At 45.6% G+C, this 20,144-nt stretch overlaps 2 protein-coding genes across 10 annotated transcripts in view; one reads left to right on the forward strand and one right to left on the reverse strand.

The window, feature by feature from the left end:
* FAM13C (family with sequence similarity 13 member C) overlaps positions 1–16,907 on the forward strand; it is a 243,760-nt gene extending 226,853 nt beyond the window's left edge. For 6 of the 8 annotated variants that reach the window (XM_030569828.1, XM_030569822.1, XM_030569825.1 and 3 more), the window contains 4 exons: positions 10,462–10,557; positions 13,340–13,539; positions 15,174–15,275; positions 16,765–16,907. In XM_030569828.1, coding sequence (XP_030425688.1) covers positions 10,462–10,557; positions 13,340–13,539; positions 15,174–15,275; positions 16,765–16,888 — 522 coding nt within the window. In that variant the 3' untranslated portion in view covers positions 16,889–16,907. The remainder of the gene's footprint in view (positions 1–10,461; positions 10,558–13,339; positions 13,540–15,173; positions 15,276–16,764) is intronic. The other 2 variants (XM_030569823.1, XM_030569827.1) reach the window with 1 other exon arrangement.
* A 25-nt stretch (positions 16,908–16,932) lies between these two features.
* The window catches only part of PHYHIPL (phytanoyl-CoA 2-hydroxylase interacting protein like), a 90,729-nt gene continuing 87,517 nt past the window's right edge, over positions 16,933–20,144 (reverse strand). Inside the window, exon 5 of one of the 2 annotated variants that reach the window (XM_030569832.1) lies at positions 16,933–19,705. In XM_030569832.1, coding sequence (XP_030425692.1) covers positions 19,171–19,705 — 535 coding nt within the window. In that variant the 3' untranslated portion in view covers positions 16,933–19,170. The remainder of the gene's footprint in view (positions 19,706–20,144) is intronic. The other variant, XM_030569833.1, reaches the window with a different exon arrangement.

Below are 20,144 nucleotides of genomic sequence, written 5' to 3' on the forward strand. Positions count from 1 at the left end.
TATTTATACAGTTGCTCTAAACGTGTCTAAAAAGCCTACATAATAAGCAATTTACTACATCCAAACAGTAACAAAACATTTATGAGCATTTGAGCAGGATAGTTAGAAGCAAGTTAAACCCAGGGGTGCTTAGGCCCATATTGGTTGGTTTTTCCAGCGTGGTCAGGCAGGCGTTAGCAATGACTCCTTTGAGAGTGTACTTTTTATACCCTTTAACAATCAGGGGATGTTATTGCCAATTACTGACTTCAGCTAAAAACCAACTGGAGACACTTCACCCTTATTTCTAGTCTTAATCCAGAGAAGATTTACAACTTCCTTTCTTCCCCTCCTTCTTGCTGACTTACAGTTTTCCCATTCCACCTGGGTTCACACAGACTTTAACACTGGTGTGTGGGTTGAGGAAGGGGCATGTTGGCTCATTTTAAGACAGAGTCTCTGTATTTGATTTAAAGCCATTTGCAGTCACCAATGTGGTCAGAGGCCTTCTTTTTAGAAACTGCCACTTATCTCATTCGTTATTCTTTGAACTACACATCCTCCCTGCTTTATTCCTTCTGGCTTTACTCCTTTTTATTTTCAAGGCTTTCCTTCTATTTGCTAGTCAGGGCCTTTCTTTACACATATATAGACTCAAAGGCTTTAAGGCCAGAAGGGGCCTTCGTGATCATCTAGTTTAGTCATACATTTCCCTCACCAAACTTAAGCTAACATTAATTCTTTAATTTTATGCTTATCCTACAGTTGTACATAGTAAAGCCGCACTCCACTTATGTGAAATTATTTTGAAAATAATGCACTTGATTTTCATCAGGGTCTCAGCCCAGCTGTTATTCTTGATGGTGTGATAACTGGCCAGATTTTTTCAGTTGCAGTTATTAGTAGATCTCTACCCATTTCTGTCACCCCCCGCCCAAATCAGGGTGGGGAAGGAAGGGGAGAAAAAGGGGTTAGAAACTACTAACTACATCAGAACTGACTACTGATATGTGTGCCCACATGTTTTGAGGACACAAAACTGAGGGCCCAAAGTATTTAATTCAAATTGGCCTTTCTAACATAAGAGCTGGTGGAGATCATTTTGTTAGAAAGTGCCATCTCTGACAGAAGCAGCACCGAAGACCCTTTGAGAAATGTTACAATGGGGTGCAGAAAAGATGTTTAGATTAGGCTAAACATAGACATGAAATAACTGTTGCCCTACATTCAGTTCAGCTAATTTAATATGTGTAGTGCTACTTACTGGTATTGTCTCCCACCTAAAATCTGCTTTACTAATATTTTCAAATACAGAAGAATTGTTTGCCTGCCATGCCAACCTAAGCAATTATGAAGTCAGGTGTTTATTTCCAGCAAGAAAATAACATTGTGCTGACATTAAGATATTAAATTGTCTAATAAAATACATGAATTATTTTTTACAAGCCAGTCATAAAAGACGGTTACTCACCTTTGTAACTGTTGTTCTTCGAGATGTGTTGCTCACATCCATTCCAGTTAGGTGTGCGCGCCGCGCGTGCACGTTCGTCGGAAACTTTTTACCCTAGCAACTCCAGTGGGCCGGCAGGTCGCCCCCTGGAGTGGCGCCGCCATGGCGCCCAATATATATCCCTGCCGGCCCGCCCGCTCCTCAGTTCCTTCTTGCCGGCTACTCCGACAGTGGGGAAGGAGGGCGGGTGTGGAATGGATGTGAGCAACACATCTCGAAGAACAACAGTTACAAAGGTGAGTAACCGTCTTTTCTTCTTCGAGTGATTGCTCACATCCATTCCAGTTAGGTGACTCCCAAGCCATACCTAGGCGGTGGGGTCGGAGTGAGAAGTCGCGGCATGGAGCACTGCAGTTCCGAAGGCCGCATCCTCTCTCGACTGCTGTACCAGGGCGTAGTGGGAAGCAAAGGTGTGGACCGATGACCAGGTCGCTGCCCGACAGATTTCCTGGATGGGCACACGGGCCAGGAAAGCCAGCGACGACGCCTGCGCCCTGGTAGAATGCGCAGTCACACGGCCCGTAGGGACATGGGCCAAGTCATAACAGGTCCTGATACAGGACGTAACCCACGAGGATAACCTCTGGGAGGAGATAGGAAGCCCTTTCATACGGTCCGCTACCGCCACGAAAAGCTGGGGGGATTTGCGGAAGGGTTTGGTCCTCTCTATGTAGAACGCGAGAGCTCTACGGACATCCAGCGAGTGGAGCTGCTGCTCCCTGCCTGAGGAGTGAGGTTTTGGGAAAAAAACTGGGAGGAAAATCTCTTGGTTGACGTGGAAGGCTGAGACCACCTTGGGTAGAAAGGCAGGGTGTGGTCTAAGCTGCACCTTGTCTTTGTGGAAGACCGTGTATGGGGGGTCCACCACAAGGGCTCGGAGTTCCGACACCCGTCTAGCTGAGGTGATAGCTACTAGAAAGGCAGCCTTCCAAGAGAGGTAAAGCAGGGAGCAAGTAGCTAACGGCTCAAAGGGGGGCCCCATGAGCCGGGACAACACCAGGTTAAGATCCCAGGTTGGAGCAGGGGGACGGACGTTAGGGAATAACCGTTCCAGCCCCTTAAGGAATCTCGACACCGTCGGGTGAGAAAAAACGGAGCGACCGTCCGCACCCGGGTGAAAGGTGGAGATAGCTGCCAGATGGACTCGCAACGACGATAAGGCCAGACCATGTTCTTTGAGGGACCAAACATAATCTAAGATTTCGGATACCGAAACTTCCATAGGGCGGAGATTTCTCTCTACGCACCAACAGGAGAAGCGTTTCCATTTTGCCGAATATGTGGCTCTTGTGGATGGTTTCCTGCTGCTCAAGAGCACCTCTCTCACAGGCGTGGAGCAGCGCAGCTCGGAACCAGTTAGCCACGCAGGAGCCACGCCGCTAGGTGCAGCGACTGCAGGTCTGGGTGACAGAGGGACCCGTGGTCCTGGGTAATCAGGTCCGGATGAAGGGGCAGGGGAACTGGGTCGGCTACGGCCAAGTCTAGCAGCATGGTGTACCAGTGCTGTCTGGGCCATGCCGGGGCCACCATGATAACACGAGCCCTGTCTCTGCGCACCTTCAGGAGGACCTTGTGAACCAGAGGGAACGGAGGAAACGCATAGTACAGGTGGGTCGACCACTGGATGAGGAAGGCATCCGCTATCGACCCCGGCTCCCTGCCCTGAAAGGAGCAGAACGCTTGGCACTTCCTGTTCCCCTTGGACGCAAAGAGGTCCACCCGGGGATAACCCCACCTCCGGAAAATGGAGAGAGCGACGTCCGGTCGAAGGGACCACTCGTGTGACAGGAAGGATCTGCTCAATCGATCCGCCAGCGTGTTCCGTACTCCGGGAAGGAAGGAAGCCTTGAGGTGAATGGAGTGGGCTACGCAAAAGTCCCAGAGTCGTATCGCCTCGAGGCACAGGGAGGAGGACCTGGTGCCGCCCTGCTTGTTGATATAATACATGGTCGTCGTGTTGTCCGTGAACACGGCTACACAACGACCCTGAAGCTGATGACAAAGGCAAGCAAGGCGGACCGCTCTCAACTCCCTCATGTTGATATGTAGCCCCACCTCCTCCTGGGACCATAGGCCCTGCGTCCGCAGGGTCCCTAGGTGGGCCCCCCAGCCTAGATCTGAGGCATCCGTTGTCAGGGATACCGAGGGCTGAGACGGGTGAAAGGGAAGACCTGCACACAATACGGACTGGTCCACCCACCAGCCGAGGGAATCTAAGACCTTCTGGGGGACTGTGATTAACATGTCTAGCGGTTGCCTTGGTCTGTAATGACTGATAAGCCACAGCTGGAGAGGCCTCATGCGGAGCCGAGCGTAGTCGGTCACAAAAGTGCACGCCGCCATGTGGCCTAACAGGGTTAGACATGTCCTCACTGACGTCAACGGGGCTGACCGCAAGCGTTGAACGATCGCCGCCATGGTCTGGAACCGCTGCCGAGGCAGCGAGGCCCTGCCCACAGTGGCGTCCAGGACGGCCCCGATAAATTCCACCTTCTGAGTGGGCCTCAGGGTGGACTTGTCTGTGTTTATCAAGAGGCCCAGACTCGCAAACATGCCGGTGATCACGCGGACATGGCTGTACACCTGCTGTTCCAACGTGCCCCGAATCAACCAATCGTCCAGATAAGGGAACACGTGGACACGGTTGCGCCGAAGATGCGCCACGACAACTGCCATGCATTTTGTAAACACCCTCGGGGCCGTGGACAGGCCAAACGGGAGGACCGCAAATTGATAATGACGAGCCCCCACAACGAAGCGGAGGAAGCGTCTGTGGCGTGGCCAAATGGCAACGTGGAAATACGCGTCCTGCATGTCGAGGGCGGCGTACCAGTCTCCCGGATCCAGGGATGGAATAATGGTCCCCAGGGATACCATGCGGAACTTCAACTTCACGAGGTATTTGTTGAGTTCTCGCAGGTCGAGGATAGGCCTGAGGCCCCCCTTGGCCTTGGGGATCAGAAAATAGCGGGAATAAAACCCCTTGCCTTTCTCGTTTTCGGGAACCGCCTCTATAGCTCCTTTGCTGAGGAGCGTCTGCACCTCCTGCCGAAGGAATTGCTCGTGAGAGGGGTCCCTGAAGAGGGACGAGGAAGGAGGGCGGGAAGGAGGGAACGAAACAAACTGCAGGCGGTACCCCGTCTGCACCACGCTCAAGACCCAGCGGTCCGATGTTATTTGGGACCACGCCGGGAGGAAAAACGAAAGGCGGTTGGAAAACGGAGGGGAAGGATCCGTAGGGGAAACTGTTACTGCGCCCTCGAGCGCACCTTCAAAATGAAGGCTTAGGACCAGGCGGGGGTTTTGAGGAGCCTTGGTTCTGCCCCCCTTGGTTCCCCGACTGCCTGCGCCTCCCGTTCCTGCCGCGGCGCCTGTAAGGGTCCTGCCGCTGGCGGAACTGGGAAAACGGCCGACGGTGCTGCTGTTGTTGCGGCCTAAAGGGTCTACGCTGTGTCACGGGGGTGTGCATCCCGAGGGACCGCGCAATGACCCGGTTGTCCTTTAAACTCTTAAGTCTGGGGTCTGTCTTATCGGAAAACAGGCCCTGGCCTTCGAAAGGAAGGTCCTGTATCGTGTGCTGGAGCTCTGGCGGAAGGCCGGAAACCTGCAGCCAGGAGATGCGACGCATCGTAACTCCTGACGCGAGGGTACGGGCAGCCGAGTCCGCAGCGTCCAAGGAGGCTTGCAAGGCCGTGCGCGCGACCTTCTTGCCTTCGTCCAAGATGGCCGTGAACTCTTGGCGAGCATCCTGTGGCAGCAGCTCCTTAAATTTGTCCACTGCCACCCAGGAGTTAAAGGCGTATCTGCTCAGCAGGGCCTGTTGGTTAGAGACCCTGAGCTGCAGCGCCCCAGCCGAATACACCTTACGGCCAAGGAGGTCCATCCGCCTGGCTTCTCTGGATTTGGGGGCCGGAGCCTCCTGGCCGTGACGCTCCCTATCGTTCACCGATTGCACTACCAGTGAACCGGGAGTCGGGTGAACATGTAAATATTCGTACCCCTTAGAAGGGGCGATGTACTTCCTCTCGACTCCTTTCGCTGTCGGAGGGATGGAGGCCGGGGACTGCCAGATAGTATTGGCATTGGCCTGAATGGTCCGTATAAACGGCAGGGCGACCCTGGTGGGAGCATCGGAAGAGAGGATGGTGACAATTGGGTCCTCTATCTCCGAGACCTCCTCTGCCTGCAGACTCAGGTTTTGAGCCAATCGCCTGAGGAGGTCCTGGTGCGCCCTGAGATCCAGCGGGGGGGGACTGTTGGAGGAGGTACCCGCCACCGCCTCATCCGGGGAGGAGGATGATGAGACCCCAGGCACAATAGTGTCCAACTGAGGGTCTTCCTCAGCCCTCGCCTCTGTCTCCGGAGCCGCAGCGGAGTCCTGCTGTTTGGACCCTTCGTCCCCTTCCGGGGAGGGAGGGGGGCGAGACAAAGAGGCTTCAGGGGCCCTACGCTCCGCAGTCGCCGGCCTAGCAGGGAGCTGCTGGGGGCCCTGGGCCTGATGGTACGCCCAGGGTGTCCAGAATCCCCACTGTGGGGGGCCTTGGTCCTGCAGCAGCGGATCAGCAAACAGCGCCGCCTGCCGGTCGGTGCCCAGCGCATAGCCGCTGTCCGTCTGGGAGGACACGGACGGCTGCCTGGAGGGCCACGGCGGGGCCGACCCTGGATGGTACGGGTCTGCGCGGGCCGGCACGGAGGATCGTCTCGGTGCCGGGGACCGGTGCCGGGAGTCATAACGGTGCCGGGCGCTGCTTCGGGACCGGGATCTGTCACGGTGCCGGGCGCTGCTTCGGGACCGGGATCTGTCACGGTGCCGGGCGCCGCTTCGGGACCGGGATCTGTCACGGTGCCGGGCGCCGCTTCGGTGCCGGGACCTACTACCAGCTCGGTGCCGGGAGATCGACCGGGACCGGGACCTGCCACCAGCTCGGTGCCGGGAGGTCGAGCGAGATCGGGACCGGGACCTGCCACCAGCTCGGTGCCGGGAGGTCGACCGGTGCGGCGAGTAGCGTCGGGACCTGCTCCTGGAGTCGCGGTGCCGGTGTCGACTGGAGCCTGACCGCGACCGTCTCGATGCCGACCGGTGCCGCGAGTGCGACCGGTACCGCTGAGGGGAGCGGTGCCGGGACTGCGAGCGGCGTCGGGATCTGGAGCGCCCAAGACGTCGGGGCCTGGATGGCGAACGACTGTCCGTGGGCGGTGCCGACATCATGGGCTTGCCTCTGGACGTGACCCGCACCGGAGGAACCGGGGGTGGCAGCCGAGTAGGCTCCGTCAGGGCAATAAGGTCCCGAGCCGAGGCGAAGGTCTCCGGTGTGGATGGGACCATTATCTCAACCCCAGATCTCATGGGGGAGCTCGGCGGCACCGGACTCAACAGACCCGCCGGGCCCGGAGTCAACGGTGCTGACGGTGCCGGCGGCGCCGCGGCCGATGTCGAGGCCGGGCGTTCAAGCCGGGTCTGCCTGGCCGGAGTATTAGACTTCGACGGCCTAGGCTCTGATTCCGGTGCCGGAGAAGGTCGGTGCCGAGGAGTCTTCTCGGTGCCGGAGCGATCCGGTGCCGGTGCCGAAACCACGGTCTGCGAAGTCGACGGGTCAAGTGCCGCCTCCATTAGGAGAGTTCGGAGCCTCTGATCCCTCTCCTTTTTTGTCCTCGGCTTAAAAGCCTTACAGATGCGGCACTTGTCAGATCTGTGCGATTCCCCGAGGCACTTCAGGCACGCTTCGTGGGGATCGCTGGTAGGCATGGGCTTCTTGCAGGCCGCACACTGCTTGAAGCCTGGCGAAACAGGCATGAGCCTGGCGCCCGGTGCCGGGAAGGGCTAAGCCCCCGGCAAGAAACTACTTAACAGCTATTTACTAAACTATCTACTTAACAATACTAATTAACAACTATATAGAACTAGAGATAAGCGATAAACAAGCGATAGAAACTAGGAGAGCTAGGGACGTGGAGGACAGCTATGCCGCGCTCCACAGTTCCAACGACCGACACGGCGGTAAGAAGGAACTGAGGAGCGGGCGGGCCGGCAGGGATATATATTGGGCGCCATGGCGGCGCCACTCCAGGGGGCGACCTGCCGGCCCACTGGAGTTGCTAGGGTAAAAAGTTTCCGACGAACGTGCACGCGCGGCGCGCACACCTAACTGGAATGGATGTGAGCAATCACTCGAAGAAGAACTTTAATTATATTAGAAGTTAGAGAACCAAGGGTGAACTTGTAGAGGCTCTGGCACAAGGCTGCAGTGTTTGGGTTGCTAACCATGCAGGAAAATGTGTTAATACTACAATAAAATCTGACTTCATTGACATTTTCACTAATTTAATAAATAATAACAACATTTCTAGTATGGTAGGGTTGTGTTATATACTCTTTTTAAAAATCAACTGTTGGACCAGAATATTTGGCAAGGTCTCTTTACAGATATTTTGCTTTGCTGAGCTGCCCCTGCTGTCCTTTCTGGGTGTTGAACTCTTTTGAAGATCTGGCCCATTATTTCTACAAGTATACTTATAAAAGCAGCTATCATATCCCCTATGTAGTAATCACGTGGATGTGAGGGGGTGGAATGCAGCTCTCCTTTCAGTTATTTGGTTACACCACCTGTAATTATTCACTCACTTTTTAAAGTAAAAAAATACCATTAAGAAGAAGTTTGGACAGTGTATTAGTCAACATGAGGATATTTACAATAGTTGTTTCAAGTAAGTAATGTTACTCTTCTATTCATGGTGGTGGGTGTGTGAAATCCCCTTGCATGAAGGTTGAGGCTTAACTGGGACTTAACGTGTAGGTCATGTGCACAGGGGTAAACTTCAACCAGTATCTCTTTTACTAAGTATAGCAAATGCTGTTTAAATGTAATCAGTCAAAAGATATCATTTTAAAGATTTGCAATGAGAACCGCTATACCAACTCACTTTGCATGTTCCATGCTGATTTTTTGCAGGATGTGCATGCAACTGCCTGAGACTTGATAAACTGCAGAACACAGATTGAGGAATATTTCCGTGTAATGCTAGAACCAGAACCTTGAGGACAGCATAATAATGGAAAATCCTGCATGCTGATTGGCTAACAAAACATTCTAAGCGGTGTTATCCCACCATACTACAAGTTGCTGAAAATCTTACACTTCATAACAGTAATAGCCAAATTGTCAAAGAGAGCAGGCCCAAGATCCTTACACAATTGTGTGATTCCATATATATGTACAGTTGGCTTGATTGCAAGGGCAAAGCAGCCATAGTAGCTATTGTGCCATGAATGCACATTAGTGGCAACTGCCTATGCATATATAGATATAGAACTGTACACAAATGAAGAATGTCCCTTTCGGAAAACTTAGCCCATAGCGACCAGCACAACACATGCATTTGTATGTATCAAACAGTCATATCAAATGTAAGGAATGTACTTCTAAGTACCTACCTTTGAAGGCTAACTAACTGCTTAAAAACAGAAAACACTAATTAAAAATGTATGCAGCAAAAAAATTCAGAAACTCTGTTTGTTCCGAATGAGATTTTACCTTTATATTTTTAGCAAATACTAAAGATCAGCCATAAACAAAATGTCACTATTCTACAAACTTCACTGTGGAGGCAGGAGTGCAGTGAAAGACTACACTAAAAAAAGCTGCCAAATTGCTAATTATTATTAAAACAGCAGGCTTATTAATGTTACTGGGGTCGCCAATGAGCATGCTGGGAAAGTCTGCTGATATCTTAATAAGAGAGAGGGCTGGCTCTTCCCTGCTTATCTGAAAAGTCAGCCAGAGGAGAAGCTAAAAGGGGCTGTAGCCTTAAAAATATTTTTCTCCATTTTGGAGGTCAATGGCAAGAAGGCCTGTCTACTGCAATGAAACTAAATGTGGTGATTGGGAGTGAAAACAACACCCACCTTCCCCTACAGAGGGCAACAATCTAGGGTAGAAGGAGCACTCACAGACTACAGTGAAGGATACTTTAAAGATATTCCATAACTGGATTAGATTAGACAGGCTGATGGCATTCAGCAGCATTTCTCTGCTCTCTCTTTCTTACTCCATATACCCCGATAACTTTCCATTTCTGGCCTATTGCCCATGCCTGCAGCCTGTCCGTATCCTTCCACCTCTGCCCCCACATACTCACCTGCAGTTGTGGAGATGATTTCTACCCAGTAGAGCGGCAGCAACTCCCATGGGTGCTTAATTGGTCAGTGTGGGGATTGACAGGGATTTGAGAATAGGATGTTGTGGAGCACAGGGAGGTGATGAACTCATTTGCAGGTGATTCCTTTCTGATAATGTTGCCCTAGGACAAGTATGATGAAATCATAGAACCACAGAGTTAGAAGGGACTACAAGGGTCATCTAGTCTAACCCCCCTGCCAAGATGCAGGTATCCTACACAGTTAAATAGATTAGGTCTGTTTTTACCTCTTTGGGCTACTGTGACTGGCCAACTCTTTCTTTTGATAAAGTAGGATGGCCTGTTGCACAGCCAGAATCCATAGCCTTCACATGACTTATGCAATTTGATAGGCTGTAAGTATTTTTGGTTAGATTGAGTTCATAGTACACAAACTAAAAAACAAAATGTATTATCCCTAAATTAGGTACATCTGATGCTCAGGAGTTAACTAGAGAGAGAACAGAGAAAACTAACTCCTTTAACAATATCGGCATCTTCAGAAGGGGAAATGTAACCAGTTCACCCTTTTCCCAAAACTAATGCGTCAAGGAGGCAAAGATTCCACCTTGTATGTTTTTCATTAGAATATAGCTTTACACTTTTGTTTTCAAATTGTACACTGTAATGTTTTATGAATTATGCTATCATTACCATAAATACTCATAAATATTACGTGAAGCTATATTACATGTAAAGTCAAATTCTCCTTAGCGAAACTGGTATAAATGAGAGCAAAATATGGCCCATAATGCTTGTTTTTGAGAAGAATATACTTTCTTACGGTTTCTTTTTAGGTAACTAAACAAGAGAGGAGTATTATGAAGCCTCTTTATGACAGATACAGAATTATCAAGCAACTTCTCTCAACACCATCTTTGATTACAACAATTGTAAGTTGGAAAGAATTAGTATTTATTGTAAAGAAGCTATACAAGATTCTGAATTGTGCTTTGTATGCCAGTTTGGTAACATTCTAATCACTCTTACACATGAAGGGTTTATAGAATACCTATTGAGCAAATCATCTAGTTGATATTTCAAGAAGAGTAAACATCCTACATGATTCAACCCCAAAGCATGCCAGAGGTCATGATGTAAAACATCAGTTTCTGAACCAATCAGTTTACATGGGTGGGGAGAGGATCAGATGAGGAAGTTCAGCTTTTAACCACCATTACAAACAAATCTACACCACAAAATGAAAGCAATGTCTATCTGTATTATACTGTTAATATACCCTTCTTGATCTTTGTTTGTTGAAAATACTTTCATTACTACTTAGCACATTAAGATCTTAGCATAACATTTTGATCAATGCTATACCAGTGTGAAAGAAAGAAAACGTTTTCATGTATATGATTCTGATTGTTAAAAATAACAATTTTTTTTAAAAAAATATAAAATACATGCCAAAAATTGATGAGGTAGATCTGGTGCCTTTACTCACACTGGGTAGTGCTTTACTTTGTGAATTCCCCATTTCAGTAGCACGCCTTGCAGAATGAGGTACCACTGAATGTGAGCTGCAGTAGCTGATTCTTACCTTATGTAAATCACTTGTCTTATCACTATCAAAGAAAATACTGCAGTAACTCCTCACTTACCATTGTAGTTATGTTCCTGAAAAATTCTACCTTAAGCAAAATGATGTGAATCCAATTTCCCCATAAGAATTAATGTAAATGGGAATGGGGATGGGGGGGCGGTTAGGCTCCAGGGAAATTTTTTTTGCCAGACAAAAGACTATATTTATATATACAGAGAGAGAGAGAAAGTGTAAGTTTTAAACTAACAATTTAATACAGCAATGATGATTGTGAAGCTTTGTTGAGTTGGTGGAGTCAGAAGGTAGGATATTTCCCAGGGAATGCCTTACTGCTAAATGATGAACTAGCACTCAGCTAAGCCCTCAAGGGTTAACATGTTGTTAATTTAGCCTCACATTCTACAAGGCAGCACAAATGGAGGGAGGGGAGACAAAGAAAGACAGAGACATACACCTCTTTGTGAGAGAGAGACATGCATTGCCCCTTTAAGTAGGCTGACCCCACTCTAAGTACACTACCCTTTTAAGCAGATCGGCAAGTTGAGACAGCAGCTGCTGCCAGCAAGTTTCCTCTGTCCTGAGCCCTGCTGTGTCCCCCCGCTCTATGGAGGTGGGGGGTAGGAGCAGGGGGGAGCGGAAACACCCTGACATTAGCACCCTCCTTCCTCCCACCCCGCATCCCTGCACAGCAAGCAGGAGGCTCCCAGGAGCAGCTCCAAGGCAGAGAGTGGGAGCAGCACAGGGCAACGTGGGGAGGGACAGCTGAAATGCCTAGCAGTTAAAAGCCTGCTGGGCAGCTGCCACACAGGGAACTTAAGGGAGTGGTGAGCTGATGGGGCCTGCCAGTCCACCCTGGTTCCAACCCCGCACCAGCTAGCTCCACAACGCTGCTCTTCCTGCAAGCAGTGGACAAAGCAGACAGCTGCCAAACAATGTTATAAGGAAGGATTGCGCAACTGTAAATGAGCATGTTCTCTAATTGATCAGCAATGTAACAATGAAACTGGATGACTTTAAGTGAGGAGTTATTGTAATTACATAACCTTGTTCCACATCTTGTGGTAATGTTAGCATGGGATTTCCACATGAGCTTCAGGGAGTTAGGCACCCTACTCTCATTGAATTTCAGTAGAGTTCATTGATTCCTTTGAAAATCCCAGCCATAACCTTATTTCCTTAGAATCTCTTGAAAGCATCCTTCATGTTACTTCTAATGAACTTTGGTCCATGCATTTTTTAAAATCTATAAGTAACAGTTTAAAAAAAGCCTATATTTAGGTGGAAAATTTCATCATCTTGTAATGTAGTATAACTATAAAATGTGTTGCAATTTGGTCATCCTTTTTTGGTTGCTAAAACCATTTGTAACCCTAAAAATTCCTCTAGAATTATTCTTTTAGGCGTTTTGTAGCTTTAATTAATGAAGACTGTTAACACTAAATGGCACGAGTTTACTTTATGGAGAATTAAACAAAGGGCTCTCTCATTGCAAACCTTACTCACATGGGGACTTTCACTGATTTTAATGGGACTAGTTTAATGAGTAAAGGTTTCAGAATCATGCCCTGAATCCTATTTAAAGGTACGCTCTTGCAAACTTTTTGTTGTATGAGTAATCAACAGTAAGTAATTAGTAGAGCTACTTATGGAAGTAAGGGCCAGATTCTGCCAGTCATGGCAAGTAATGTCTTACAAAGCAATTTGTCCCATTAGTGGTTGTAGTGAAAAATCTCAGTGTGTATAGCTCAGGGGTCTGCAACCTCTGGCACGCGGCTTGCCAGGGTAAGCCCCTTGATGGGCCGGGCCAGTTTGATTACCTACAGCATTGGCAGGTTCGGCCGATCACGGCTCCCACTGGCCATGGTTCGCCGTCCCAGGCCAATGGGGGCAGCGGGAAGTGGCGCAGGCCGAGGGATGTGCTGGCTGCTGCTCCCATTGGCCTGGGCAGCGAACTTGCCAATGCGGCAGGTAAACAAACTGGCCTGGCCCGCCAGGGTGCTTACCCTGGCGAGCCGCGTGCCAGAGGTTGACAACCCCTGGTCTAGCTATTGGTTTTAATACCTGTAACCTCTTGTATTTTCAATAAATAACAACATGTAGACCGCTAATTTGATAATGATTATAAGCAGGAGGAAGAAGATTCAGATGATGACCATTCTCAAAGCAGCCATGAATTATCATCCAGTTCGGCATCTAACCTTCCTGTAGACGACTATCTGTGCTGCTCAGATGAGGAGAATGAGCCTGTAATTGTTTCCCCTCTGGAAGAAAAAAAGGCAATCAAACAACCAGCTCTATCTCTGTCCAATTTACATGAGGCCACAATGTGAGTGTTGCAGTTTTTCTTAATACATCAAGAAACAAAACAAAACATGTACATATTCTAGTCACAGCATGATCTATACGTACTCTCAGAATCTCCCCAAGGGTCAGGAAGCTCTAGACCTAAGGACTGAGTTATTTCCTTTTTATGAGAGAAAGCAGATACAGGATATTTGTTTGATCAACTTACCTGTACTTTGTAATTCAGACAGCTCTAGAGCGAACTGCCTAAATCCGGAAAGAGAGAGGCAGAGGAATATACTTATATAAGAGAAATAATGATATGCAAATAGGTAGAGACCACATGATGACATAGTATAAATGATTTGTCGACTGACCTACTTTTGTCAGAAAGTTTAGACATTTATCTACTTAGTTTCTTAAGACTCTTATGGAATAACGCACGTTGGATAAGGAGACTTCAATATTAGTGGTGGCTTGACCAAGCAGGCTAGTTTTTTTTCATTTATATATTGTAGTGCTATTGGTTACATTTCATATTTCACAACTGTCGTGTCGAAAGAGGACACCTTTTCAACTGAAGAATCTGAATTATATTATCACATTTCTAAAATGTACAATAGTAGACTGTAAGAATTATTGTAAATTCACAGTCTGGCCTGGTATAATTGTTCATGTATTTTCACTATGTCTTAACATAATTCTATCTATATCTTTGTCAAAAAAAATTATTGCTGTCAACAAGGGCGTCAACAAACTCCAAAAAGTGATACAAACAGTGATTTGGAATCTTGTTATGTTTTGTGCTTCTACGAAAAGGGCAGATTATGGTCACATTGTTCATTTGTGGATACATGTGTGCTGATGCCATTCAGCCTTGGTCCTCACTGATGAAAAAAAACGCTATGGATGAATATGATCTCGTATCTTATAATATTCCTTATATTTCCTATGTGTTTTGATTGACACCTGAGAGTCAGAGGCATGAATAAAGTCTGTTAGGTCCTACCAAGTGAGTGAAGATAAAAAGAATATATGTTATTCTGTGGAGCTCACACTGTGTAAATGATGAAGCAGGCAGAAGTGCTGCTGAGATTTCTCAGCGCATCACATTATTATGAAACAGTATCTTTTAGGACATACTCTGAAAGTGTTTTATCTTCTGCCTAATGACCTTATCCTGCAAATGCTGCCCACCCTAGTTCTTACTACAATGTGCAGTTCCACTGACTCACAATAAACAGCACTGTATTTGATGGTAAGTGTTCGCAGGATCAGGTCCTATGCTGCGAATGTGTATCCCTGTTGTTACTTATGGGCCTGAAACTGTAAGGTGCCATGTGCTTCCTGTAAGATGCCGAGCACCATGACCTCCACATAGAACTAAGGGTGCCCACAGGATTAGGGTCAGAGTGTTTTATTGCTTCCTTCCACAGATTCTCTGCATTCCCTTTATTAGAGGAGTGTGAATGACACCAAAAGCAAGGAAATGCTGCAGATTTACACTTGTGTTGTCATAAGTCCATTATACTCAGACTTGGAAGAAAATTTTAGGATTCCTTGAATTTAACAGGTCTAATTCTGCACGGAGATGAATAGACACACCTGTCACTGTGCGCATATTGAAGGGCCACATCCAGCCCTAATAGGCTTCAACTTCCTCTATCTCCTTTGTAGGCCTGTGCTACTTGAACATCTCAGAGAAACAAGAGCTGACAAGAAAAGGCTTCGCAAAGCTCTGAGAGAATTTGAGGAACAGTTCTTTAAACAAACAGGAAGGTAAAACAAAACCTCTTATGTATTTTAAGTAGATTTTTATGTTTCCATTAAAGAACACATTCTTAAGCAGCAAGGCAGGGATTTACCTTTAGTAATTGGGCTGGGGGGAGGGGGCGGGGTTGTGTTATCTTTTGTGCTTTGAGAGTCCCAAGGGGAGCTACAGTTCAGGATTGGAAAGGGACAGCTGGGAGCACCGTGGAGGCATCAGGTCTCTATGGAGATGATTTTTTGCTTGGACGATTCCTCCAGAATCTGTGCAGATCCTTGAAGTTCTTCCAGGTTTAGGGTAGGCCCCATAACCTATCCTGTGAGGGGGAAAAGCCAGCCCTCACAGCTCCATAAGGGAACTCTGCCAGAGAATTTCCTTCCCTAGGCTAATTGACAGAAGGAGCAATGTAACCCCTAGTCAGGGGTTGGAGTAGTCCAGCAGCAGCAGTGTCTGCCACACATGCACTATTAGGATCTCTTGATTTACAGAATATATATGCAAATAAGTAAGTTTTTTTGTTTTTTTTTAATAAATGTAAACCTGAAATGTCACTTTCCCGGAGACATTTTACCATGACTGGTATGTTGGTGGCAGGCAGCTCTGTCCCACCCCTCCCCTTTCTTAAATGGGCTAGGTGTGGCCAGAAGTGTAGGTAGTGCAAGCCTGATTGAAAGCTCATTGACATCAGTAGTCTTTCCACTGAGTTCAATGGGCTTTGGATTAGTCCCTGTGAGCAGAGAGGAGACATTTTGTTGTTGGTTTTAACGCAGACCCTATTGATGAGGTTTTTTCCTGTTTTGATTTTTTTGGGGAGGCGGGTGTTGGGGGTTTATTGGTAAATTCCACGTTATACCTAAAACAAGGTGAGCTTTCATTCTAATTTTTCAAAATGTGGCCCCCTCACACTTTCACATCACAGTATTGCTCTTACGATGACCAGTGTGTGAGGGTATAATATTTAAATTGCTCAATTTGCTTAAATGCTATTGAATTCATGACATGTCCTGAATGAAAACAACAATAACTCCTTGAGTGATCTCAGGTAGGTCAGGATGATTTCTTATTGTGATGAAAATCTGCAGAAAGAACTTGTATGGTCTCAGACTCTATGGGCTCAGTCCAATGCCCTCTGGATCAATGGGAGCTTTTCCATGGATTTCCCTGGGCATTGGAGCTGGTCTATATATGGTTCAAAAAGAAAACCATGGTAGTTATATTTTCCATAATACTATACAACAACATAACTGCATATTTTGGAGTGAAGTAATTATTACTTACACAGCTGACAAGAAATGTGATTGCCTTGTATAATCTAAACCTCAGAATTCAGTATTTTACTTGCCATTCCTATAATCCTACTTCACGATAGTATGCTCTTTTCATACGTCTATGGGCATCTACAATTAGAAACAAATATAAAAAAAAACACAGCAGAACTAATTTTAAAATCCATTTTTCTTCTGTGTCATAAAATGACAGAGCTCTGTTTGACTGTTTCAGGAGTCCACAAAAGGAAGATCGCATACCCATGGCTGAAGAATACTCTGAATATAAGCATACAAAAGCCAAACTCAGGCTCTTAGAGGTTCTCATCAGTAAGCACGATGTCTCTAAAACAATTTGAAGTCAATAAAATACACAGCTAGTGTTTGCTAGCAAATAACAAAACAAACGAAAAGAATTTTACAGGTCTGGGTCTTTCTGCACAGTTATTAGACACACTGAGAATCTGATGCACTTTAATAATCTTATTAACTGAGAGTAGGAGAGGATGGCAATGTGTGTAAGAGTATGTAAATGGGAGTGAGTGAACTGTATTTTTTCCTTTTGGAAAAGCCTTGAAGTGCACTATGATAATCTTAGAAGTTAAAGGGACACTGCAAAGTAGTTTCGGCCCTTAGTCTAACCCGCTTTACCTTAAAATGTATAATCCATTAGGGAATGCCCTCCAGATTCTAAAAATAATCAGAAATCCACCACTCTGTCTCACTCAAAAGCAGTGCAATCCACTATTTCTGTAGGCAAAACAACTTACAACATCATATGTTAACTAAAAACCTGTAGACCAAATTCTACCCTTAGATACATAGGTGCAATTCCCATTGGCTTCAAAGAGCAGTGCATATACATGGACACAATTTGGCTCTGAATTCTTGGAGCTGAGTAAATTGAGGCTGCTGGAGAAAAAGAACGTGGTAATATAACTGCCAAATGCAATCATGTTTTTTGCAAATGAGAAAACGTCTATTTGGCAAAGCAACAAGGACTCAGTGGGTAGCGAAGGAAAGCCTGTTTCAGGTTTGCCAAAGGGTAGTATAAGACAATGTAAAGGCACTAGGTGCTGGCCTGTTAAATATGGTTGGCAGTACCCTGAAAAAAATTCAATAAAATAAATTGATCATACGTTCTGATTTTTAGTTCTGTATTAAACATAGCACTTTATTTTGCCTGATGCTATAAAATTTTGCTTTTCGGACTACCAAAGCTTGTTTGGAAGCATGCACTTTGTAAAATGTTAAAGTATTTCCTGTGTTAGATATCTATATTAAAATAATGAGGAGACTAGTTTATTGCATTCTGACAAGATATTTTGGATAGATAAATGTATGCAGTATATAATTGAACATCATGGTTGTGAGATGAGGAACACTGGCCTTCTTGTTTCCTAAAAGTAAGCCTACAAAAATATTTTTCTGCTGGAATTATGCATCCTTCAGCACACCCTACTTCGTAATGTAAAGGGATTTTCCTCACTCTTGTGATAGATCATTTCTGTGTAAAGTGCAATATTTCATAGAAGGATAGTGGGCATTTTGTATTTTTCATTACAAATCAAAGGCAGGTATAATGGGGAAATGTCTAACCCAAATATGAAGGAAGAGCTTAAAAAGGAAATGTGTTGCACCATATTTAGTGTTTTGTTTAAATTGACATTTTGTATTAACTGCATATAAGCCACCTGTTTTGCTATCTTAAGGAAACGTTCATTTTCTGAAGTCTATTCTATACCAACCATGTTTGTATTTATATTGTATGTAATGTTTCAGCATGATTTTAAATAGTACACATTTTCAAGTGGTTTGGAGGAAAAAGTGTGACCACTACACAATGTGGATGTTTTTTTTTTATTTCTATGAGGTTTGCTGTTTCACTGTATTGACTTGACAATTTATAACTTTCATGAATCAGAATGATCTCCTTTCTAAATCTGTTTTAATTAAAGTAATCTAAGAGCAACAGGAACAGATACACAACTATTTGAGGTTTACAAACTACATCTTTGATAAGAGAAAATGGTTTCATGACACATGTATACAACTGCTATTAAAATGTACTCTATATATTCTATATGATTGTATAATATTTTATACAACAGTACAAATAAAATATTTTTCTATTATATTTATTATGTTTAAACACAATTTTTATTTCCAGTTAGCTAATATAAATAACACTGTCAAACAACAAGTTGGAAGTGCTGACATTTCTAGGCTTCGAGATTTAAATCATGCTGCAATTACAACCTTTCATGCTGTTTGGAGTTATTCCAGTGTTTGTTCAGTAGATTAAAATAAATGCATATTTAAACACCATTATAAGCCATTATTTGTATTTTGCTAAAGCATTTTATATAGGTTTTTGTTATGTTTGGCCAGGAACAAACAAACAAACAAAAATTGCAGCATCTAGGTGTAAATGTCAGAAAGAAAATCCAGGACTTCTGTTCCCCTAATGCTATAAACTATTAGAAGGAAGGAGGGAAGTTATACTAAAAATGCTATTAATGAATTTGAAAAACTGGTGTTTGCTTTTGGTGACAGCGGCATGTGCATGCTTCTGAAGAGAACATCTGACAATGGAAATGGACAACAGAGATTCAAAGGCTCCTAAGTAATGGGGTAGGGATTAACGTCCAACACTGATGTTGCAGGTCTTGCAACTGGGATCTTTTTTTGCATTTGCAGTAGACAAGCTCATTACCTGATGACCAGTAATTTCTGCAACTGTGCCAAGGGAAAGATCCACAGGATCAGTGTAAATTACTTCTAAAATAACATCCTGGGCATGGTGATAAACCATGATGCCATCTTCTTCAGTGCAGGTCAGAAATTTATTATCCTTTGAATTTAGCTGAGGAAGGCGCTGCTTACAGAATTCATCTCCTGGTGAGCCAACAGGGGCAATAACAAGAATGACATAGTGATAAGCTGTGTACATGCAGTAGAAGTCCCCAAAGTACAAGTTAGTATTTGGATTGAAAAGTTTTTCAGCTGAAATCTCAAACCTGTATCTTCCATAAGGTGAATCTTGTGGTGGCTTCCCTGTGTTAAACTCAGTGTTGCAGCTGAAGAAGATGCCTTCCAACTTCCCACTGATTGGAGAGCCATGGCTACCACTGTTATCCTTGACAGAAGGCTGCATTGCATTTCCATGTTGGTCTCTAAAAATGAATGACTATTATTGTTTATTTTGCAGTGAAGAATACAAGTCTGATAACTTATAGGACTACTACCGTGTCACAAGGGACACAAGGAGAAACCAGTCATTTGAAAAATAAGGTTAACACCACCTCACTCTCAAGGGAAAGCAAAGACAAATAAATGAAGACATGACCAGGGCTCAGGGTGAGAAGGAATTGCTTTTCCATCTTGTCTCTGCTTCTGGAGGTGAGTTGTATGGAAAAAGAGGCAAAAACAGTAACAGAAAACCCACCCACCATATTTTTCCCCAGCAACTGTAACACTAGTGGGATTTTAAGTCTACATTGAAAGTTACAAATGAACCCAATCATATTGCAATATTTTTTAAAATATTTTCAGTGGATGCTATACACACACATTCACATGATGGCTAGTTCCCTTCCCCCCCCCTCCAGTGAC

Source organism: Gopherus evgoodei, chromosome 7, assembly GCF_007399415.2.
Source record: "Gopherus evgoodei ecotype Sinaloan lineage chromosome 7, rGopEvg1_v1.p, whole genome shotgun sequence".
NCBI lineage: Eukaryota > Metazoa > Chordata > Testudines > Testudinidae > Gopherus > Gopherus evgoodei.